The sequence below is a fragment of the Cervus elaphus genome, chromosome X (genome assembly GCF_910594005.1).
Source record: "Cervus elaphus chromosome X, mCerEla1.1, whole genome shotgun sequence".
NCBI lineage: Eukaryota > Metazoa > Chordata > Mammalia > Artiodactyla > Cervidae > Cervus > Cervus elaphus.
In genome coordinates, this window is record NC_057848.1 from 174821342 (window position 1) to 174845403 (window position 24062).

At 50.2% G+C, this 24062-nt stretch overlaps 2 protein-coding genes across 5 annotated transcripts in view; one reads left to right on the plus strand and one right to left on the minus strand.

Moving 5' to 3' along the window:
* STS (steroid sulfatase) overlaps positions 1-15646 on the minus strand; it is a 151579-nt gene extending 135933 nt beyond the window's left edge. For 2 of the 3 annotated variants that reach the window (XM_043895792.1, XM_043895795.1), the window contains exon 1: positions 15364-15646. In XM_043895792.1, coding sequence (XP_043751727.1) covers positions 15364-15377 — 14 coding nt within the window. In that variant the 5' untranslated portion in view covers positions 15378-15646. Of the gene's footprint in view, positions 1-9568; positions 9705-15363 lie in introns of those variants that run through there. The other variant, XM_043895794.1, reaches the window with a different exon arrangement.
* LOC122689400 (pseudouridine 5'-phosphatase) overlaps positions 14874-24062 on the plus strand; it is a 71267-nt gene continuing 62078 nt past the window's right edge. For both annotated transcript variants that reach the window (XM_043895797.1, XM_043895799.1), the window contains exon 1: positions 14874-14993. In XM_043895797.1, the coding sequence (XP_043751732.1) occupies positions 14924-14993 (70 nt within the window). In that variant the 5' untranslated portion in view covers positions 14874-14923. The remainder of the gene's footprint in view (positions 14994-24062) is intronic.

A 24062-nucleotide genomic window follows, 5' to 3' on the forward strand; every position in this document is an offset into this window, starting at 1 on the left:
TCCTTCTCCAGGGGATCTTCCTGACCCAGAGATCGGACCCGGGTCTCCTGCATTGCAGGCAGATTCTTTACCAACTGAGCTACGTCTTGAGACCCTCCATGGAGACTAAAGGGAGGTTCTCGTGGAGCAAAGAGCAGAACACACGTGGACCCCACTCACTGACTCATTCCTCTGAGGCCACATGTAACACGGACCAGAGCTGAACAACAGAGGGAGACATAAAAAATCTGAGTCAATTCAAGGTTGCTGCTCTCGGTTATTTACGGTTTTTAATTATCAAGCACGACCGGTTTCTTCACGAGCCGGGCTAATCGCAGTCTTGTCCTTGATATACTGCTTTCGGGGACTTGAAGGTATTATGGCTTTATTATCAAACCCCAAATCAAGTCCCAGTAAATCACCTTCCTTTGCGTGGCATTCCCGTGACTCCAAGAGGGGAGGGGGTCACAGGGATTGATCGCCACGGAGGTTCTTTCAGGGGAGACGGGGCTGGAATAGATGCTTTTTTTAAACGTTCTTCTTTATCCATTCATATACGGGCTGGCTGCCCACAAACATATTTGATTGAAATGTGTCCACAAAGGAACAAAATACATTTAGTGTAACTGTTTGATCCATCCCATCCACTGAAGCTGGAACAACTCTCTTTACACAAACACCCTTTGTATTACACGTACACCAAATTATACAGAAAGAATGTTCACCTACATTTCTTTTCCTTTTTTTTTTTTTGGCTGTGCTGGGTCTTCATTGCTACTCTGGCTTTTCCCTAGCTGTGTTGAGTGGGGTCTGCTCTCTAGTTGCAAGGTGTGGGCTTCTCATTACGGTGGCTTTTCTTGTTGCAAAGCACAGACTCTAACGTTCACAGACTGCAGAAGTTGTGGCTCCCGGGGTCTAGAACACAGGCTCAGCGGCGCATGGGCTGAGTTACCCAGGGGCATGTGGGATCTTCCTGAACCAGCGGCTGAACCCGTGTCTTCTGCATTGACCCATGGATTCTTTATCACTGAGCCACCGGGGAAGCCCACAACCTGTTTCTTAAGGCAACACACACGTCTATTTATCAATAATATGATGTTCATACATAGGCAAATTAAGTATGTGTACATGATATGCCTGACCTTTCCTCTTGCTTTTCTTATACCCACATCCATGCATAATTATTCATTGGAAGGACTGATGCTGAAGCTGAAGCTCCAATACTTTGGCCACCTGATGCAAAGAACTGACTCATTGGAAAAGACCCTGATGCTGGGAAAGATTGAAGGCAGGAGGAGAAGGGGACGACAGAGGATGAGATGGTTGGATGGCATCACTGACTCAATGGACATGAGTTTGAGTAAACTCCGGGAGTTGGTGATGAACAGGGAAGCCTGGCGTGCATAGGGTTGCAAAGAGTCGGACACGACTGAGCGAATGAACTGAACTGATACCACAAAAGAATGTGTGTCTTTGTAAGTTTAAATTTTATGTAAAGATAATGCCTCAAGTTGCTTAAAATCACACACACAACTCGATTCCTTACATATGTCACATAAATGTGTGTGTCTGTCTATATATACACACATCCCATTTTCAAGATCCTTAAACTCTTTACCCTTTGAGCTACTTCAGGATCTGTCTGTACAATTTACTATGCAAATTTATGCTTACTTTAATGCTCTGGGTACCACAGTGACTTGCCAGGATGCTAAGTTCATTCTCAATGATTGCTTTAGGACAATCTGGTCGAGAGAGCTGGAGGGTCCCAGTGGACCCCAAGCATACCAGTAGTCTGGCATTTCTGAAAGCACGTTCTTGGTGCAGGGTGGGGGAGGGAACAGAGGTCCAACTCAATGGGAAGTTAACAGAGGTTACTTTCTTGTTAAAGGGAGTGTGTGATATGTTTGGGAAATGCTAGGTTTAAAGAAAAAAAAAAACGAGAGAAGAGTATCCTGGACCTCAAGTATGAAGCATTTTGAGTGGACAAGGGGCTTGTGGATTTCCGAGGGACTGTACAAGCTGCCCTACTTTTTCCAGGCTTGTGTTATCTTAGGGAAGGAGAGGAGGCGACCAGCAGCCTGCTTTCCACTACTGTCTTTCTGCTGTCTGCTTCACGGTGGTCTGCTTGGTCAGGCTAAACAGGACAAAAACTGCCTTTCTGGGCGAGCCTGGGCTAAGAGTTACTTAGTCGGACACTGTGCTGCTGCTATTATAGGTTAACATTCAAATGGCAGATGGAAAAAAACCAAATGTTTCTTCATTTGGTTTATTTTGGGGGCCTTTCTTTTTCCTTTTTTTCTTACAGTTTTTTTTTTTTTTTTTGCTGGTGGTCTCCAGGATAGACAGATAGATAGAGGGAGGGAGGGGTGGATGGATAGATAGACTGACATAGATGAATGGACGGATAGATAGATATGACAATATGACAGAGCGATAGAGAGATGGATAGATAGACTGGATGGATAGATACAGGGATAGAGGGATGGATGGATACAAAGTTAGATAAACAGACACAGGTGGACAGATGCATGGATGATACACAAGTAGATAGATAGATATGATAGAATAGACAGATGGATAGATAAACAGACAGACATAGATGGATGGATAGATAGATAGATTAATGGATGTAGAGAAAGAGATGGACAGGATTGATGGATGGATAGATGGATGGACAAATGGATGGATGGATGGATAGATGGATGGATGGACGTATGGATGGATAGATGGATGGATGGATGGATGATGGATGGACGTATGGATGAATGGGTGGATGGATGATGGATGGATGGATAGATGGATGGATGGATGGACAGATGGATGGATGGATAGATAGATGCATGGATGGATAGATGGATGGATGGATGGAAGTATGGATGGATGGATAAATAGATGGATGGATGATTGATGTGATAGAGGGATAGACAGATAGATAGATAGATAGGTAGATAGATATGATAGAGGGATAGATGGATGGATAGAGAGATGGAGAGATGGATACACACACAGACAGAATCATGAATGCATTTGATTTTCTCATCAGTCATCTATGAGGGATGTGGTTTTGACTATCCACAGCAGAAGAAACCTCAAAAACACAGACAATATAAAAAGAGATAGTTCTGCCTGTTGGTTCCTTGAGAAGAAGCAAGACGGCCACTCTCCCTGGACTCAACTGATTTCCTGTTTTTTTCATAAAATCATCACAAGCCAAGATTCTCATATGTCTGCCCACCACACGCACCACGGGGCTTGGGGGTAGGTCAGTGGCCAAGATCCCTTTGGAAATCTGGGTGAAATGCAGATACTGGTTCAGGTGGGCTGGGTAGGGCCTGGGGGCTCTTCATTTTTGGCAAGGTCCCAGACGGTGCTGATGCCGCTGGTCTGTGGACCACTTTTGCCATTTACCACTGCGAGGAGGAAACGGAGCCCTCTCTCTGGTAGGCAGGTCTCCTGGGTGGTAGTCTGACAGCAAAGACGGTCAAGACGAATGACCTTCCTGCAAAAATACCCACCGCACCCAGGAGGAAAAAACCACAAGTGGTACACGCAGCCATCCACACCAGGCATCCCTCCCAGAGCTCCCTGGGCTGGAGACAAATAGAGGGGAGCGGAACCATGGTCCCTACTGCCCTGCCAGCTACGTACAGAAGCCAGAGCTTGCTTCTTTTTTCTTTGTAGTAAAGGACTACATAGCATATTTAGTTGAGTGGGGGCTTCCAAGAAGGCTCAGTGGTCAAGAATCTGCCTGCCAATGCCGGAGATGCAAGAGATGTGGGTTCGATCCCTGGGGCAGGAATATCCCCTGGAGGAGGAAATGGCAAACCAGTCCAGTGTTGTTGCCTGGAGAATCCCATGGACAGAGGAGCCTTGTGGGGCTACAGTCTATGGAGTCACCTAGAGTTGGACTCTACTGAGCACGCATGCAGGTCTAGTTGAGCACCTACTATGCACCAGGATGTGGCGGCAGAGGGAATCTTTCTCCTGAGCTTGCTGATGGTAGGTATGGGGCTCAGACATAGCTATATAAACTGCCCATTTAAGCAATGGAGAATCACAGCTCTGAACTGCTAAGGTAGAGCTCAGAGATCACATGGAGTATGTAAATAAGGAGATCTTGCCTTCAGGCAGGTGAGAGAGGCATTCCTTTAAAAAAAAAAATTATTGATGTATTTGGCTGCTGTGAGTCTTAGTTGCAGCAGGCAGGATCCTCACTACGGCATGCGAACTCTTAGCTGCAGCCCGTGGGATCTAGTTCCCTGACCAGGGATGGAACTGGGGCCCGCCTACATTGCGAGCATGGAGTCTTAGCCACTGGACCACCAGGGAAGTCCTAAAGCCAGAGCTTTTAGTTTCCCCCCTTGTCACAGTAGGATCCCCGCGTGGGCCCATCCTGACGCTGAACGTGATGTGGAAACCCGTCTCCTCGGGCTGGAGGAAGCGGGGGGCAAGGCTCGTGAGCCCCCCAGGGCTGGAGCAGAGCAGACTCTACAGGCGCCCACCCGCCCAGAGCTGCTGGGACCACCGGACTCCAGTCTGCCGGGCCACCAATCTCCGCTGAGCGGTACCCACGCCTTGCAGACGCGTGAAGACAAACGATGCGGCAGAGGCAGGTGACGCATGGCGAGACGGACGGCTCAAGCAAACCGGCAACCAGACAGACAGACCCTAGTTCTCCAGGAGTTGAGTGACCACGGCCAGTTCCCGTCAGCTTCCTTATCTGGCGTCTGGCTAAGGAAAGGGGTTAATTAGCAGGACACTTAACTGGGTTTTACAAGCGTGGAAGGACACGTTGTCTAAGCCACAAAATGAGCATGTTGTTGTCAGGAAGGTGTTGTAAAAATGAATCAGTGAAATGGTTCAGCTCTACAGGGAGCATATCTTTTTTTTTTTTTTCTCTAATGCCTCTTGAGTCCCAGACTGAGAACTCTTTGAATCGGGTCAAGGATTCTTGGAGTCAAGGGACATGAGGAGGCTGATTGCATATGCAGGGTGGAACTTCTGAGCTGCTGCTCTGAGTTCTTGTTTCAGTAGGTTCCTGGGATTCCATGTACATATGACTCCATACATGTGTGTGCATGTGTGTATGCATAGACAGACAGAAATACAGATAGATGGAGAGATAAATGGATAGATGGATAGTTAGAATATAGATGGATGGATAGATAGATGGATGCATGGATATAGGTGGATGGATAGATAGAAATATGGATGGACAGATAAGACAGGAGGAGGAGACTCGAGTTCAATCCCTGGGTCGGAAAGATCCCTGGAGGAGGAAATGGCAACCCACTCCAGTATTCTTGCCAGGAGAATCCCATGCACAGAGGAGCCTGGCAGGCTACCGTCCATGGGGTCGCAAAGAGTTGGACACGACTGACAGTCGGAGCGACTGACACATGCCCAGACGGTTGGGTGGACAGATAAACGGATCAACAGAAGACGGATGGATGAGGAGATGGATAAAGGATGGATGGATGAACAGATAAATGCATAGATGGATACATAGATAGAAGATGGATGGATTGATACACGGATAGAGAAGGATGGATACACAGACGTATGGGTGGATACATAGGAGGATGGATGGATGGATGGATGGCTAGATAAATGGATAGACAGAAGATGTATGGATAGATGCACAGATAGAAGTGGACAGATAGAAGGATGGATGGATGGATGGATGGACGGATAGATAGTGGCTAGATCTATAGGACTGATAGATGGATGGATTGATGACCAGACATACAAGAGGTATGTCTGTATGGCATATGTCATTTAGACAGTGGAGACAAGGAAGGCTGCTACATATCCTACAAGGCCCAGAAACAATCCTCCTGCCACTGAAAATTATCCTATTATTTTGCCAGGGCCGCCATAACGAAGTACCAGAGGCTGGCTGGCTTTTCAGTAACAGACTTGAGTGTGTCCTCTCCCCGTCCTGGAGGCTGGACGTTCACGATCCAGGTGCGGGCAGGCCTGGTTCCTCCCGAGGCCTCCCTCCTGGGCGTGTCAACAGCCATCTGCTCCCTGAGTCCCCACGTGGCCGTCCGCGCCGTGTGTGTCTGTGAGCCGACCTCCTCTTCTTATAAGGACCCCGGTCCTGCGGGACCAGGGCCCACCCTAGTGACCTCCTGTTATCTTCATCCCGACCTCTTTAAAGGTCTCCAAACACGGCCACATTTGGAGGTCCCGGATGTCCAACCAGGGCTCCCAAGCTGAATTTGAGGGCACAGAATTCAGTGCGTAATGACCTTTCTGCCCCAAATATGTACAGTGTTGAGGTGTGTGTGTAGGGGGATCCCTGAACTCTGGGTACACAGGTGAGTGGTCTCTGCACAGTTCCCAAACCTCGACTCACCATGTCTTTCTCTGTGTCTCTTACCTGCGTGCTCCAGGCCGTGGGGCCACCTGCTCCAAAGGCCACCCCTGGTGTCATATCAGCCCACATAGCCCCTGAGGCCAGAGGTCTGCAGCACAACCTGCATTTCCTGTCGTCGGGGGCAGAGACGTCAGCCTCAGGCACCTGCCCCTAACGACATATTCCCTGCCTGAAAGGCCTGCAGGGGCGGGCTCACGCCTGTCACGCTTTCTCTGCCTCCCCTAGGCTGGATGGTCTCCTAACTCTGCAGGATTGGGTGGGAGCTCAAGGAAGGCTGGCGGCGGGTCCCCATAAAAACCTGCGGGGGAAACGCTCCCTGCCTGAAACCGGGTAACCTGCAGTCACGCCAGGACAGCCTGGTCACTCTACGTAGGACAGAAGTAAGCAGAGAACCTGGGTTACCGACTTTTTTTTTAAAGAACAGAAGATGATATTCTATGATGGACAGAATGTTCGAGTCCCCTTAAAACTCCTAGCTGGAAGCCGTAACCCCCAGTGAGCTAGGATTTGGAGGTGGGATCTTTGAGCGTTTGCTTGTAATTTTCTTTATTTTTTTAAGCTCATTTAGAGCATTTTTTTAAACTTTTTATTTTGTATTGTGGTATAGCTGATTAAGAAATGCTGTGACAGTTTGATTGAAGTATGTGTGTCTGCTCAGTCGCTCAGACCCCCATGGACTGTAGCCCGCCAGGCTCCTCTATCCATGGAATTTTCCAGGCAAGCATACCGGAGTGGGTGAGGGTTAGGATAGTTGAATTAAAATGCTGTGTTAATTTCTGCTGTACATCAAACTGACTCACTTATACACATATATGAATACATTCTTTTTTTCATATTCTCTTCCATGACGGTTTATCACAGGATATTGAATATAGGTCGTTGGGCTATACATTAGGGCCTTGCTGTTTATCCACAGGAGTTTAGTTCTGCTATCTGCTCCGATTGCAGGGTTTTCAAGGGGAAAACCAGCCCCTCCCAGTTAGCTGCTTTGCCAAAGTCACCTTATTAACATAACGAAAGACACCTTGGAGAAACAATTCTCCAACACCACTGGGGTGTCTATATCCACAACTCAATTCTGATCTATCTACTGGGAGACAGCATTGGATCCCACAGTGTAAGGGCTCCATCCCACCAAACTGCCCCCCACCCAACCCCACCTCCTTCAGGAATCAATCGAAAGTCCAGGTAGTCACCTGTCCTTCTGACTGACCAGCTTTAGGATGCAAGTTTCTGCAACCACCTCCTTGAGTTTCATTTCCTACAGTGGCTCACAGAACTCAGGAAAACAGGTGACTTTCGTGTTCACCGGTTTATCATAAATGGATACGACTGTGGAACAGCCAGGGACGCACCGGGGAAGGATATGGAGATATGGGGAAAGGACACGGAGATCCCACACCCTCTCCAGGGAACCACCGTCCTGTCACCTCCACGGGGCTCACTGACCCACAAGCTCGTCTGCGGTTTTTATGGAGGCTTCATTATGTGGGTGTTCTGATTATACCATTGGCCATGGGTGGTTGGCTCAACCTCCAGCCCCTCACACTTCCGTGGACGCTGGGGGTGAAACTGAACATTTTGAGGCTCTCATGAGAAAATCGATTTGGGGCTTTCCCCGGTGGCTCGGTGGTAAAGAATCTGCCTGACCATGCAGGGCACATGTGTTCGATCTCTGGTTCGGAAAGATCCCACACGCTGAAAGTAACTGAGCCTGCAGTGACCCAGAGCTGCAATTACTGAAACCCAGGTACCCTAAGGCCTGTGCTCTGCAACAAAAGAATTCACTGCATTGAGAAGCCTGGACCCCACAACTAGAGAGTGGCCCCTGCTTGTCTCAACTAGAGAAAAGCCCACCTGGCAACAAAGACCCAGCACAGCCAAAAATAATTAAATAAAATTAAAAAAAAAAAAGAGAGAGCAAATTGGTTCCCCTGGCAACCAGTCCCCACAATTAGCTGCTTTGCAAGAGTCACCTTATTAACATAACAAAAGACACCTTTATCTCTTTCCTCACTTAAGAAATTGCAAGGGCTTCAGGAGCTGCCCGAAATGGAACTAAGACCAAACACGTATTTCTTAAAACTCCCAGGGAAGTAATTAGGCTTGGATGAGGTCCTGAGAGTGGTTCAGTTCAGTTCAATCGCTCAGTTGTGTCCGACTCTTTGCGACCCCATGGACTGCAGCACGCCAGGCCTCCCTGTCCTTCACCAACTCCTGGAGTTTACTCAAACTCATGCCCAATGAGTCAGTGACGCCGTCCAACCATCTGATCTTCTGTTACCCCCTTCTCTTCCTGCCCTCAATCTTTCCCAGCATCAGGGTCTTTCCCAAATAATATATGTTTATGTATATCCACACTTTACATGTATGTATATACATACCTTATGTATACATGGATATACTTTATGTATATTTCTATCTATCCATACATAAGGGCTTCCCTCGATGGCTCAGAGACTACAATGCAGGAAACGCAAGACATGCCGGTTGGATTCCTGGGTAGGGAAGATTCCCGGGAGGAGGCAAATGGCCACTCTAGTATTCTTGCCTGAAAAATCCCATGGATAGCGGAGCCTGGCAGGCTACAGTCCAAAGGGTCACAAAGGGTTAGACACGACTGAGCGACTGAGCACGCAGCACATACAAAATACATATTTTATATATACAACAGATATGCTATTCTATACATATATACAAAGACATCAAAGTTCCACTCAAGACATCGGTACTTTGGGACTTCCCTGGCAGTCCACTGATTGAGACCTTTGCCTTCCAATGCAGGGTGGGTGTGGGTCTGATCCCTGGTCAGCAAGCTAAGATCCCACCTGCCTTGGGGCCAAAAAACCAGAATGTAAACAACAGAAACGATATTGTAACAAAATCAGTAAAGACTTAAAAAATGGTCCACATTAAAAAAAAGGGGTTTAGGGTGGGGGAATGCATGTACACCTGTGGCTGATTCATATCAATGTATGGCAAAAACCACCACAATGTTGTAAAGTAATTAGCCTCCAATTAAAATAAATAAATTTAAAAGTATTCTCCAAAAAAAAAAAAAAGATATTAGTACTCTGATGCCTGTCTTCCATCTCCTATACCTTAAACTTTCAAGCTGCTCCCCTGTGAGTTCTCCAGCTAAAGGACTGTCAAGCATGGAACCCTTGCACCTGGAGAGGGCACGCTGGCATCTCCCAAACTCACCACAAAGTCCACCTGCTCCTGCCAGTAGCAGCCCCAGATGTTTTTTGCGTCTCGAATCAACAAAGCCCTTTCGGACTCGGCTCAGCCGCTGTGATGCGCTGTGATGCTCTGTCTGTGGAACCTGCAGGTCGGGCCTCACCCGTCAACCTCACGCTTGCTAGGATCAGGGCAGACAAGAGCTACGGAAGGAAACTGCAGGCCCGCTGAGGGTCATCTGCAGGGCTGGCACGGCTTCCAGAGAAAACCTGGCTTCTACACAGCTCTCCAAATACCACACACAAAAGGAAGCGTACAGCCGGAAGAAGCAAGACAGCAAGATAAGGAAGTTAATGTAAACTGGGACTGTGGGCTTCCCTGCTGGTCCACTGGGGAAGAACCCGCCAACCCGCCTTGCAACGCAGGGGACACCCGTTCAATCTCTGGTCTGGGAAGATCCCACATGCGGCGAGGCAACTAAGCTCATGGGCCACAACTCCTGAGCACAACTACCAAAGCTGGCACGCCTACAGCCCTACAAGAGAAGCCACCTCAAGGACAAGCCTGTGCACTGCCATGAGAGAGTAGCTCTCGTGAAGCAATGAAGACCCGGCATAGTCAGTAAACAATTTTTAAAAAAAGACACAAGGTGATAGCCTATGTAGAGAGGACTTCCCTGGTGGCTCAGACGGTAAAGCGTCTGGCTACAATGCGGGAAATCCCTGGGGTGGGAAGATCCCCCTGGAGAAGGAAATGGCAACCAGCTCCAGTATTGCCTGGATAATCCCATGGACTGAGCAGCCTGGTGGGCTGTAGTCCATGGGGTTGCAAAGAGTCGGACACGACTAAGCGACTTCACTTCACTCACATATGTGTATGTATGTATACATTTAGGGGGGAATCCCAGGTGGCGCCGTGGTAAAGAACCCACCTGCCAATGCAGGAGACGCGGGTTCGATCCCTAGGTGGGAAACATTCCCCTGGAGGAGGAAAATGGCGACCTACTCTAGAATTCTTGCCTGGAGAATTCCAAGGACAGAGGAGCCTGGCGGTCCTTGGGGTTGCAAAGAGTCGGACACAACTCAGGGACTCAACAGCAACAAACAGCATCTAATGACATGTATAGTAACCACTTGAATAGAACACATTTTCCTGTTTTTTTTCCCCCGTCGAGCTTGTGGCAAAGACGCGTGACTCAGTTTTCTTGTGGTTGTTGATGTTTTGAGGCATCTTCCATTGTGGGCAAGAGACCTTTCTGAAGGGTGTGGAAAAGAAGACTTTAAAAAAAGAAAAAAATGACTTGAGCCATGTTTTCAAGCCTTGTGGGAGACGTTTCCCAATGTATCTAATCTGCAACTGCACTGCCCTGAGATTTTGCCCGCTTAGCTTCGGTGAAAGGGGAACTCCCCTCTGCCAGCACATTGGTTTCCTGTAAGTGAACAAACTGGATTGTCTGCCCAGACGTGCCCAGGGTTGCAGTGGCTGAAACAGGGCAAGGGGGACCCTCCAAGTATCTCTGTGCCAGGGTATCTGACACCTTCATCACCTGCATCTATGTGTTTGCTTATTTTTGCAGCATATCATCATGAAACTTCAAAACCCAGGCAACTCCATAAGCACATTCTAAGGAGCCCCCTTTCCCTAACACTGAGCTTTCCTATAGCTTCCGCCTTACCCTTGCTGTTTCCAATTCTTAACCCTGGCATTGGAGCTTTTTTTTTTTTTTTTCCTTTCCCTTTTGAAAACACTCCTTTTGTCTAAGGAATCAACAAAGTTGTTAGAACCAGAGAAGAAGAGTAACTCTCTCATTTGTGTGTCCATTTATGTTTCCAAAAATGGAAAGAAGCCGAGCAAGAATTCTAAAGGGTCCAACAGGTGAGCCCAGGCAGACAGGAGACCCCCAGTATTTGCGGAATAACTGTGTTCCAGGTTGAACTGTGTCCCTGTCAAAAAACAAAAACAAAAACAAAAACCCTGCATAGGAGGGACTTGCGCAGTGGTCCAGTGGCTAAGACTCCCTGCCTCAATGCTTGGGACCTGGGTTTGATCCCTAGGTGGGGAGGATCCCCTGGAAGACGGAAATGGCAACCTGCTCCAGTGTTCTTGCCTGGAGAACACCATGGACAGAGAAGCCTGGCGGGCCACAGTCCACGGGATCACAGAGTCAGACAGGACCGAAGCTGCTGAGCATGCATGCACACAGGAAACTGGATTCCGCCTGTTGGAAACGCAAGATCTCACATGCTGCAACTAAAAAAAGCAAGATGCCACAACGAAGACTGAAGATCCCACAGGCTGCAACTAAGACCCAGAAGAGCCAAATAAATAACTATAATGAACATTAAAAAAATAATAGTGTAGGAGTCCTAACCACCGGTACCTCGGTGTGACTTTACCTGACGAGAAGGTCTTGACATGGGTAATTAAATTAGAATGTGGTCATGAGTCTGGGTGGCAATCCTGGATGACTGGTGTCCTTATAAAAAGGGGAATGTGGACATGGAAACAGATGCATGGAGAGAAGATATGATGATGAGATAAAGAGATAAGATGGCTATGGAGGAGCCAAGGAGAGAGGCCTGGAACCAACTCTTTCCTCAGAAGGCGTTAACCCTGTCTACCCTCTGATCCTGGGCTTCTGGCCTTCAGAACTGGGAGGCACTAACTTCGTGTCGTTGCGTCTACCCACTTGGTGGTCCTTCCATACAGCAGCCTCACACATTTGGAGGAGAAGGAAAATGGCAACCCACTTCAGTACTCTTGCCTAGAGAATCCTGTGGACAGAGCAGCCTGGTGGGCTGCCGTCTATGGGGTCTCACAGAGTCTGACATGACAGTGACTGAACTGAACAGCTTGCCCTGGCTTGCACCATGTAACACTTTCGTTTCATGCACAAGGAAAGGAAGGCACAGAGGTTTAATGCGGATGTGTGCTAAACCAAGGTGTCTGAGTGCCCAGTTTACACACTTCACCAGAAATACAATGCTCACATTTCAAAGTCTCTGCAGCTTTCTTATATCTGCCTCTTGAAAGATCCTATCTTTATGTTTAAACATGCATTTGAAAACGAAAATTGCTCAGTCCTCTCCTGACTCCTTGCAACCCCATGCACTGTAGCCTGCCAGGCTCCTCTGTCTGTGGACTTCTCCAGACCTGGACACTGGAAGTGGTAGCCATTCCCCTCTCCAAGGGATCTTCCCAACCCAGGGATCGAACCCAGGTCTTCCACATTGCAGGGGGATTCTTCACCAGCTGAGCCACCAGGGAAGCCCAAGTATACTGGAGTGGGTAGCCTTTCCCTTCTCCAGGGGAATCTTCCCAACCCAGGGACTGAATCCAGGTCTCCCACATTGCAGGCGGATTCTTTACCATCTGAGCCATCCTGGAAGCCCATTTGCCAACATGCATTTACAACACCAGCTAACAATAAATGGAAATGGGTTGGTGGAAGGTTATTTCTGAGAGTGGGAAGAAAAAAAAAGAAATGCTGCTTTTCAGCTTGCGTTCAGAAAGTTTGGGGGCGAGGGTGAAGAAAACTCAGTAATCAAAGGCAGATGGGACACACAAAGCAAAAACGGCAAGGCATTTAAGACGTCTGCCAATGGACTTTCCTGGTGGCTCAGACCACCTAGTGTCTGCCTACAATGCGGGAGACCCAGGTTCAATCCCTGGCTTGGGAAGATCTCCTGGAGAAGGAAATGGCAACCCACTCCAGTATTCTTGCCTGGAAAATCCCATGGGTGGAGGAGTCTGGTAGGCCACAGTCCATGGGGCCACAAAGAGTTGGGCAGGACTGAACTACCTCACTTTCTATTCTGGCTGCTTACCAACTGAGCTATCAGGGAAGACAATGAGTCCCTTGGACTGCAAGAAGATCCAACCAGTCCACCCTAGAGGAAACTAGTCCTGAATATTCATTGAAAGGACTGATGCTGAAGCTGAAGCTCCAGTCCTTTGGCCACCTAATGCGAAGAGCTGACTCACTGGAAAAGACCCTGATGCTGGAAAAGATTGAAGGTAGGAGGAGAAGGGGACGACAGAGGATGAGATGGCTGGATGGCATCACCGACTCAACGGACATGAGTTTGAGTAAGGTCTTCCCTCCTAGCTCAGTCGGTAAAGAATCTATCTGCAGTGCAGGAGACGTGGGTTCAACCCCTGGGTCGGGAATATCCCCTGGAGAAGGAAATGGTAACCTACTCCAGTGTTCTTGCCTGGAGAATTCCATGGACAGAGGGAGCCTGGTGGGCTGCAGTCCATGGGGTCGCAAACACTACGGCACGACTGAGCGACTAACTACTTTGACAACACACTTTCTGAGTAAGCTCCAGGAGCTGGTGATGGACGGGGAAGCCTGGCTGTGCTGCAGTCCATGGGGGTCGCAGAGAGTCGGGACACGACTGAGCGACTAAATTGAACCGAACCGATTCTGGCTCTCTGCTATCAGACTTCGGCTGCGGATTTGCTCTGGGAGATATACCAACCAGGGTTGCTCGGGGATACAGGCGCCAAGGAGGGGGACCCGCGCGCCATTGCTCAATCTCCCTGCGAAGCCCGAGGTGGGGGGTGGGGGCGGATATAAACTGAAGGGGAAACTTGCCAAGAGTTTGGAGACAGGCGCTCCGGGGCCCGGGCCGAAGCCCCCGGGGAGGGGGACCCCATGATTAAGGCCACCGTGTTGCCCATGTACTTGGTGGCTCTGAAGAGAGAAGCACCTCAGGCGCGGTTGTCCCTCCGCGCCCTCCCTCCCTCCTCAGGCGCGTTCCAAATTCGAGCCGTACGCGCTGGCCCCCGGACTAGGGACGCGGCTCTGCTCGGGCCCGTCACTGAACCTTCCGGCCAGTTTTCACGAGCGCGAAGTGAGTCGGTCTGGCGGACGCGGACAGGAGGCCCAGGGCGCGCGCGCCCGCGTCTCGGGAGCTGCGCGAGGAGGCCGGCAGCGCGCATCCGCCGAGCGGCTGTGGGGCTCAGAGCGCGCGCGGGCCGCGCGAGGAGGTGAGAGGCGCGCGTGCGCAGAGCGCCCAGTGCACGGGCCGGCCGCAGCGCGCGTGCGCCGGAGCAGCTTCGGGGGCGCGGGCGCGAGGAGGAGGGGGAGGGGAGGGAAGGGAAGGGAAGGCCCGGGGACGCGCATGCGCAGAACAGCTCAGGGGGGCGTGCGCTGGGTCGAAAGAAGGGAGGCCAGAGCGCGCGTGCGTGTGCAGGAGCAGCCCGTGGCTGGGGGATGGGGGCACGGGAGCGAGGAGGCGGCCTGGGGGCCGCGCGTGCGCAGAACGGCTCGGGGCGCGCGGGGCAGGCCGGGAGCGCGCCTGCTGGCGCCTCCTCCCCGCCCTCCCCCTATCCCCCGCCCACCCCGCGAGTCAGCAGAGAAACGGCGGCACAATGGCGGCGCCCGTACCCCCTCCTCGTCCCGTCACCCACCTGCTTTTTGACATGGACGGCCTCCTTCTGGGTGGGTAGTTTGCGGCCGCCTCCCGCCAGGGCTGCCTGGGGATTGGCCGGAGGGGAAAAGCAGGCCCTCAGCGCCGGGGTCGGGGGGCCACGACCGACCGATTGGTGTGAGGAGACCCCTCGGTCACCTCAGGCGGGTCGCTCGCCCGGGGCTGCAGTGTAGACGGCTCCCAGGGCACTTCCGGCGGCCGCGCCGCGCTTGGGGGGCTGGCGCGCTCAGGGACCACCGTGCTGGCTGTGGAGTTTCTTGGTGAGGTCCCCCACCCCAGAGGCCACGAGCGCTGCGCGCAGCAATCCTGCCTCAGTTTCCCCATCTGCGCCCCGACCTCCAGGGGGCCCTGCCGGCGCCCTGCCCTCTGAGGTGCACTCACCTAGTTGGTAGCATCCTACAGGCAGGGCATGGTCCTCCATCCGCCTATTTGGGGGTGGGGTGGGGGCGCGGTAGCCTCTGCCGACGTCTGCAGGCGTTTGGGGGTGACCTAGCCGGAAGGCGGGAGTGTGATCCAAGCCGGGTTACTGCTGAAGCTCGCTCTCTCGCAGTGCACGGGACCGCTCCACGGCCACTGCAAACGCTCCTGATCCCCAGTGTCTTGTGTGGAGGAGGAGGTGATGGTAGTGGTGGAGCCCTGCTCAGAGGTCCGACTGGACCGAGGGATTCCCAGCACGGACATCCGAGCGGGCAGCCGCTTTGCAGTGCGGTGCCCGGGTCCCCACCCCGCCGGTGCCCAATCAGAATCTGCATTTTTTTTAACCCAAGTGCCGGAAAGTTGCAGATGCACACAGCGCCCAGGGTTTGGAGTGGTTTAGCAATCCCGCGCACCCGCTCCGAATTTGTCCTGCAGTGGCTTGGTGGTAGGTGTGAACTACACCAACCGAATTCATAGCAGGATTCATAGAAAGCACTCCCTTTTTACAACTCAAGAGCCAACTAACTGCCCTGAGCGCAGCTTACAGCTTGGGCCATTTTTTCCATACCGGTGCCAAGTGTTACACAACGTTAGGAATCATGTTTCTGACTTCAGTCTCCATAATGTTTCCCAGAACTGTACAAATGTGTACATACTTTATGTAGACTATTGACTTGGTGGAGGTGTGTGTACTTTTAATGTGTGTGTGTGTGTGTGATAGTCATTCAGCCATCTCCGACTCTGCAACTCCATGGACTGTAGCCCGCCAGGCTCCCTCTGTCCATGGGGATTCTCCAGGCAAGAACACTGGAGTGGGTTGCCATTTCCTTTTCCAGGGGGGATCTTCCCTGCCCAGGGGTCGAACCCCAGTCTCCTGCATTACAAGCAGATTCTTTAGCGTCTGAGCCACCAGGTAAGACTTTCATGTACTTCACTGCTTCCTCTCATGAAATCCTGCAGCGTGGGAGAACATATTTGTGTTGACTAACTGAAAGCAAAAGATTGCACGGCTCAGAGAGGTTAAGTGACTTGCCCAAGGTCACACAGCTAATAAGGAACAGAGCTGAGAAATGGTTACAGATCGATCTAGTTCTAAATATAAGTACTGTACTCATCCTAAGGAGGGTGAGTGTGACCTTGCCCCTGTGATCATGTAACTTGGTTCAGTAATGGGGCTGTTTTTTTTTAAAGGCACACAAAAAGCAGTCTCTCATTTCTTTTCACGGACCCAGGGCTTCCCAGGTGGCTCAGCAATAAAGGATCCGCCTGCAGTGCAGGAGACTCATGAGATGTGGGTTGGATCCCTGGGTGGGGAAGATCCCCTGGAGGAAGGTATGGCATACCCACTCTGAGAAATCCCATAGACAGAGGAGCCTGGCGGACTACAGTCCATCAGGTTGCAAACAGTCGGACGTGACTGAGCAACTTAGCACATAGAGTAGCACAGAATTGTAAACCAGTGAATTCCTAAGGGAGAAAAATAAGTTCCTGTCGAGATCACTGACTGGATAGAACAGTGTATGCAGCTACTAAACCTGATATGACTCAATTTCAAAAAGACCTCTGGGATTCATAAGTATAATTTGTGGACATGAGTTTTCCTGCCCAGGTGGTCAAGTTAAATTGTCAAATAAATGCTTTACCCTCTAATGACAGGTCTAGAGAACATGTTTTGGGAGTCTTATGAATTTTAATGCAGACTGAGGTGTCTCATTAAAGTTAAATTTCTTAAACTTGTAAATGAGCTTGGTGCTTCATCCCCACTCGAGACAGACATACGTGTTCCCTGGAGCCATGAATGTGACTTCTGTGGTGGTAATTGCAGGGGTAGTTATCAACCAGGGGCTTCCCTGGTGGCTCAGCTGGTAAAGAATCTGCCTGCAATGTGGGAGACCTGGGTGAGGAAGATCCCCTGGCGAAGGGAAAGGCTACCCACTCCAGTATTCTGACCTGGAGAATTCCAGGGACTGTGTAGTCCTTGGGGTTGCACAGAGTCAGACAGGACTGAGCAACTTTCAGTTATCAACAAGAGTCTCCAGTTCGCTAGTTAAGGCAAGTGGAGTGATTTGTCAAGCGTTGGCCTGGCAGTTGTGTTACCCAGTCTTCTGAACAAGTCAGAGAAGCAAGGATTAGGGGCCTTTGGGAACACAAGACCCTTTCCTCCTTTTTACCTCATACTGCCCCGACTTCCTGGAGGTGGTAAGGCCTTGCAGAACTTTCTCGGAAATGCGCCTTTGGTTATTCTGTCACTTTTTAGAAACATCTGGTATAAAACACCAGTTTCCAGAATGCAGTACTTTACTCCCTTTAATCTGCTTGATTATACCTGTTCTAGGGCTTCCCTGGTGGCTCAGTCAGTAAAGAATCTGCTTGCACGGCGGGAGACCTGCATTCGATCCCTGACTTGGGAAGGTCCCTTAGAGGAGGGCATAGCAACCCACTCCAGTATTCTTGTCTGGAGAATCCCATGGACAGAGGAGCCTGGTGGGCTACAATCCATGGGGTGGCAAAGAGTCGGACAGGACTGAGCGAGTAAGCACATACCTGTTCTAATTTTCCAGGGCCTGACTTCAGTTAGTCTGTTGTTTGCGTAACAATGCGTCATCAGTTAATAATAAGTTCTTTTTCCGTCTGCCCGCTTTTCAGAATTCCAAATGCATTTCCCCAGGGTGTATCTGTTTGTCCCTGTATCCCCAGTACTTGAATTTTCCAAGAAGTGCAACAGAAAACAGTGAGTTGGGTGAGGAGTTCTTAGAGAAGGGCGAAGCTTGTGGACAATGAGGAAGTCTGGAGATTCTTGCAGGAATGCTGACAAGAACACCAGGCTTACTTTATAGTGCTTTTGAAGTGTTTGCTGCTGTTGTCTTTTCAGTCTTTGGAATTCGATTTTTGTTGACACAGGTAACAATTATCTGTGAGCTAGGTAGTAATTTTGGCCCTCAAATGCTATTTAGACACAGAGACAGAGGGGACTGAGATTGTTTATGATCAAGGATATGATTTTGAAGGAAGAAGATACAAGTATTAAATACTCAGCTCCTGAACAGGAAAGATTTTCTTGTTGATTAAATAAGTGAAGTTGCTTAATGACTTTAGGAGCACAGGAGGTTCTCTTTAAGAGAGAGGAAAATTGGTGGTCCAGAGTTCTGCAGTCTGCTAGGAGTAGGACCATGTAAGATGTTCTTAGAGCCACATTAACAAAGGAAAAAGACTCAGAGGAAGTGAGCATGAATAGAAGCTTTTTCTGTCTTAACACATCCACAATATTGTTACTCAACACATGATCAATAAAAAAAATCAGTGAGGTAGTTTACCTTCATTATTGTTACCTAGCCTTTGAAATCTGTGTGTATTGGACACTCAGAACGCATCTCCACACAAACTAGCCAGGTTTCCAGGCTTTACTGGCCACATTTGGCCAGGGCCTACCTTGTTGGATGACCCAGGTGCAGGGTTTTAGGAAGCAATTTATTGATGATTGCTGTTGATAACAGGACCAGGTGGAGGGTGGATGTTAAGCATATTGAGAATTAGGAATTCTGCGATGTGTAAAATGTGGTATACATAAAAAATGCTTTTTAGGAGTCTGATGCAGTAATTATAATCCTTAAAAAGTCAACCTTAGGAATATAACTTATTTTCAAATTCTTAAAAATAAATCAGAGAAATAAATAAATAAATCAGAGAAATAATAATGTGATAGATGGATGAGGGAATATATGATTATTTGCAGTGTTGATTATAACTGACCGTGTCTCCATAAACACACAGATATTGCAGGATTTTTTATTTATTTATTTTTAATCCCACAACATGTGAGATCCTTGGCCCAGTGGTAAAGAACCCTCCTGCCAACGGAGGAGATGTCGGAGATGCAGGTTCAGTCCCTGAGTTAGAAAGATTCACCTGGAGGAGGAAACGGCAACCCGCTCCAGTATTCTGGAGAATCCCTTGGACAGAGGAGCCTGGTGGGCTGCAGTCCACAGGGGGCTTAAAGAGTGGGTCGAAACTGAGCGCCACGTGTGGGGTCCTCGATTCCTAACCAGGGACTGAACCTGCACGCCCCGAGTCAGAAATACCGCTTTTAACCACTGGACCACCAGGAAGGTCCCAAGATTGCAGGATTTTGAGCGGTGATACCTGGCTTCTGATTCACCGTCACATCGAGGAGCAGATGCCCTGTTGTGTACCTGTTTGCACTCCCAGGCTTCGTCCCTGCGCAGTAGTGGCCCTTGAGATGGTGTCGGAGCGCCCGGTTCCCTGGCTGCCTCTGGGTGACGGCAGGGCCTCTGTGGAGCCCAGCAGCTCACAGCCGTGCCCACACTCAGCAGCTCGGAGTCCCCTGCCGCCTGTCATCCTGTGATTCACGTCCCCTACGCCAGCTTCTTGAGACGCCAGAGCTTCCACACAGCGGATGACAGAGTCTTCTTAGATGGCTTTAGCACATCCCAGGGCGCTCCGAAGGTCAAGAATCTGCCTGCAGTGCAGGAGACATGGGTTCAGTCCCTGGGTCGGGAAGATCCCTCGGGGAAGGAAATGGCAACACTCTCCAGTGTTCTTGCCTGGAGAATCCCAGGGACAGAGGAGCCTGGCGGGCTATAGTCCACAGGATCAGCAAGAGTCAGACACGACTGAGCAACCAAAGGGCGGGCGAGGGTACCAACAGACCGTGTTGCTTGGCGGAGAAAATCCGTCAGGGATAAGAAAGGACTGTAGAGGGGACCAAGGTGCGTAAACTCAGGCCTGTTAAGCTGTGCTTCCTGACAGTCCCAGACCTCGTCCACCTTCAGCGTGTGCCTGCCGTTAGCAGTTCCCATCCACCACAGCGGCTCCCGTCTCTAGGATAACTGGGAAGAGGGTGAGATCAACATTGCAGAACTCTGCAGGTCGACGGCAGTTTGGTCCAGCTGGCAGCACAGCTAAAACACTCAGCGGGTTTCTGCCAGAGCAGCTGCAGAGTGTCTTTGCCTTGCTTTCTCCTGGCTTCCTTCTCCTCCTTGTGGTGTGCTTTCCTCTGGAATCTCAGCAGCCAAAACCAGTACAGTCACGGCAGAGGAGTCATCGTTTTTCCTCCCAGTCTGTTTTTCCCTCCTTCTCCTTGGAAAAAGCTGTGTGTTGGGGATTCTTTGGTCCCTTTAGTCTTTATGATGATTCTCTCCTTTCTCTGTTTAAGTTCCTTTTTTTTTTTTTTCTTACATTTTGTAAGCTGCTATAATTTATCAGTTACATCGTGTCATTCTTCATGGGTAGGCCAAGATTTAATGCAATGGAAAAGAGCAAGGCAAATAATGCCCCCAAGAAACGTCTGCCGAGAGCACTTGTTACACAGAGGTGCCCGTGTTTGCCGTGTTTGAAAAGCGATGGATATGAAGCCTGAGGTCAGAAGGTGCCATGGGGTTTGGGTTACATTAGAACATAAAGATCTCACCGTCAGCTGTATGCGAATACTGGCATCCCAGGTGGCGATAATGGTAGAGAACACGCCTGCCAGTGCAGGAGACATAAGAGACACGGGTTCGATCCCTGGGCCGGGAAGATCCCCTGGAGGAGAGCACGGCAACCCATTCCAGTATTCTCGCCTGGAGAAACCCGTGGACAGAGGAGCCTGGAGGTCTGTCATAGACTTGTAAAGACTTAGACAGAACTGAAGCGATGTAGCGCGCACAGTGTATTAAAAGCTTCCTAGAATTGTGTTAAAATGGGCGGCGAGAGCCGTGCTGGTGTTACAGAACACATTTCTGTGGCTTAAAATTGCCTCCCGGCTGTCTAAGGAGAATTTTCTTGAACACATAATGATTATGAACGCACTCACATTTCTGTTTCTTGAGCAGAAATGCTTAAGACGTGTTCTCCCACTTTTGGTCTTTGCAGAGGTGGATGACCATCTCATCCCAGCAGCTCTCAAGTTGCCCTCTGAGCATTTGTCAGGTTTATCCCCGATTTCCTTTAGGGTCTGGCTCCCTCACTCCCTTTGCTGTGATGCCTGCGGTCAGCAGCTTAGCGTCTGCGCACAGGGTACCTATGCAGAGGGGGGCCCACGCCTGTGCTGAGGGCGGTCTGCTCCGCGCCCTGGCCTGGCAGGCGGCTCCATCGGCCTGCTTCCTGCCCCTGGGCTGGGCAGTCGATGGCCCTTAACTCGCCTCCCTAGGCCTAGAGGCCAGGAACAGATCTAGAGGCACAGTGGGGTCTGCTTGACACCTGCTAGCCTGTCCAGTCAATGTGAGATGGGGACACATGATCATAGCTTGCATGTATGTGTGTGTGTGTGTGTGTGTGTGTGTGCGCACGCTAAGTTGGTTCAGTCGTGCCCGACTCTTTGCCACCCCGTGGACTGTAGCCCGCCAGGCTCTGTCCTTGGGAGTCTTCAGGGTGGGTTGCCATGCCCTCCTCCAGGACGTCTTCCCGACCCAGGGATTGAACCTGTGCCTCTCTTGTCTTCTGCATTGGCAGGTGGGTTAAAAATTCATAAAGGATAGTTGGGAGGATGGGCTCTGGGTAGGTTGGTTTGCATGTCAAAGGCACCCTCGTTCACATGCGAAAGACAGCTTCCTACTATCTCCAGGAATTAACTAGCCTTGGGAGGGGCAGTCTCTTCCCCTTGGTCAGCAAGTCAGAGTATCAAAAATACTCTCCTGTACTAGTTCTCCATCCCCTTCCTTGTCTTTTTCCCACTGTGTGCTTAGAGCTGGGCCCCGGGATCTCTGAAGACATTTGTGCACCACATTTTCTTTGGGTGGAGTCTTTTTTTTTTTTTAATTTATGTTTATTTGGAGGATAACCGCTTTACAGTGTTGTGTTGGTTTCTGCCATACATCAGTATGAATCAGCCGTCTGTTCAGTTCAGTTGCTCAGTCGTGTCCGACTCTCTGTGACCCGTGGACCACAGCACACCAGGCCTCCCTGTCCATCACCAACTCCCGGAGTTCACCCAAACCCATGTCCATCGAGTCGATGATGCCATCCAACCACCTCATCCTCTGTCGTCCCCTTCTCCTGCCCCCAATCCCTCCCAGCATCAGGGTCTTTTCCAAGGAGTCAGCTCCTCACATCAGGTGGACAAAGGATTGGACCGTCAGCTTGAGCCGTGTGTGTACATGTGTCCCCTCCCTCTTGAGCCTCCCTCGCACCCCCACCCCACCCCCTAGGGGACCCCAGAGCCCCGAGCTGAGCTCCCAGTGCTCTGGAGCAGCTGCCCACTGTTTCACGCGTGAGAGTGTGTGTGTGTCCATGCTGCGCTCTCCACTCGTCCCGCCTTCTGCCTCCCACGCCGGTCCACGGGTCTGTTCTCTACTGAGCAGCTCTATTCCTGCCCTGCAAATGGGTTCCTCAGTACAGGTTTTCTAGATTCCCTATTTATTCGGTAATACAGGACACTTGCTATTCTCTTCCTGACTTGCTTCACCCTGTATGACAGGCTCTCAGTTCACCCGAATCACTACAAATGACTCAGTTTTGTTTCTTTTTATCACTGAGTAGTATTTGGTTGTATATACATATGCGCGCGTGTGTGTGTGTGTGTGTGTATCACGTCTTCTTTATCCGTTCACGTGTCACTGAACATCTAGGTGGCTTCCATGTCCTAGCTGCTATAAATAGTGCTGCGGTGAACACTGGTGTACTTTGCACTACGGTTTTCTCAGAAGCATATGCTCAGTACTGGGCTTGCCGGGTCACACGGTAGTTTTTAGTCCTAGCTGTTTAAGGAGTCTCTGTACTGTTTTCCATATTGGCTGTATCAATCTTCATTCCCATCTTTTGGTGGAATCTTGAACAGCAGCTGGTATTTAGTTAAGAGGTCACATTCAAAAAAAAAGAGAAGCTTCCTACATGTCCTCCTGAAGGAGCCCCCCAGCGATACCTGCGGCTCACGAGGTGTGCCGGCCAGACCTGGTGACGGCCGTGTCCCTCGGGAACCCAGCAGCCCCGGGCGGACGTCTCTCCGCGGACGTCTGCCGCTGCAGGCCCGGGCTGGTCTCATCTCTCACTCCCCGCGGGGGAGGGAAACCTCAGGTTGGAGCTCGAGCTGGAGACAAGAATGACGTGGATTTAAAAGCAGTTCTGGCAGTGCTGGGCCAGTGCTGTCCCGGGCGTGAGGGCCCTGCGGCTGCCTTTTCACAGGTCCACAGGGTTCTCTGTCCGTGTTCACCACGGTTTCATTGTCTTGGAAACCTTTCTGCTCCTGCTTTAAGGAAAGGGGATCACTTGGTTATCGAAGAAACGCTTTGTGCCAGCAAGGTGTTACTTGGCGTTTTCTTCCGGCTGCAAACAATCCATTTCAGTTGGTCCCTGGTACATTCCAGTTTCTTCTCTGCCTCGGTTATTTCCCTTATTTATCTTAAAAGCATTTCCTTTGGTTACATTGACAGCGTGTGTTTTTTTGCCTGACAACTATGTATAATCAAGGCCGACTTCAAGTACAGCTGAGATACTGTCCTTTGCCACCATGTGTTTTGAGTTTGGCAGTGACAGCTTGATGACCATGCATCAGCTTTGCAAGTGGTATGTGGAGGTGACTGGCTCTGCAGAGGGGGAGTTCTAGTCGAATTTGAGGTGTCTTTGGAGAAACCATCGAGCTGCCTGGAGAACCCAGAGAAAACCAAGCCCGCTGTCTCCTCCTGGGTCGTTTCAGCAAGCATCTCAGTGGGTGGCCTTGGGCCGACTTA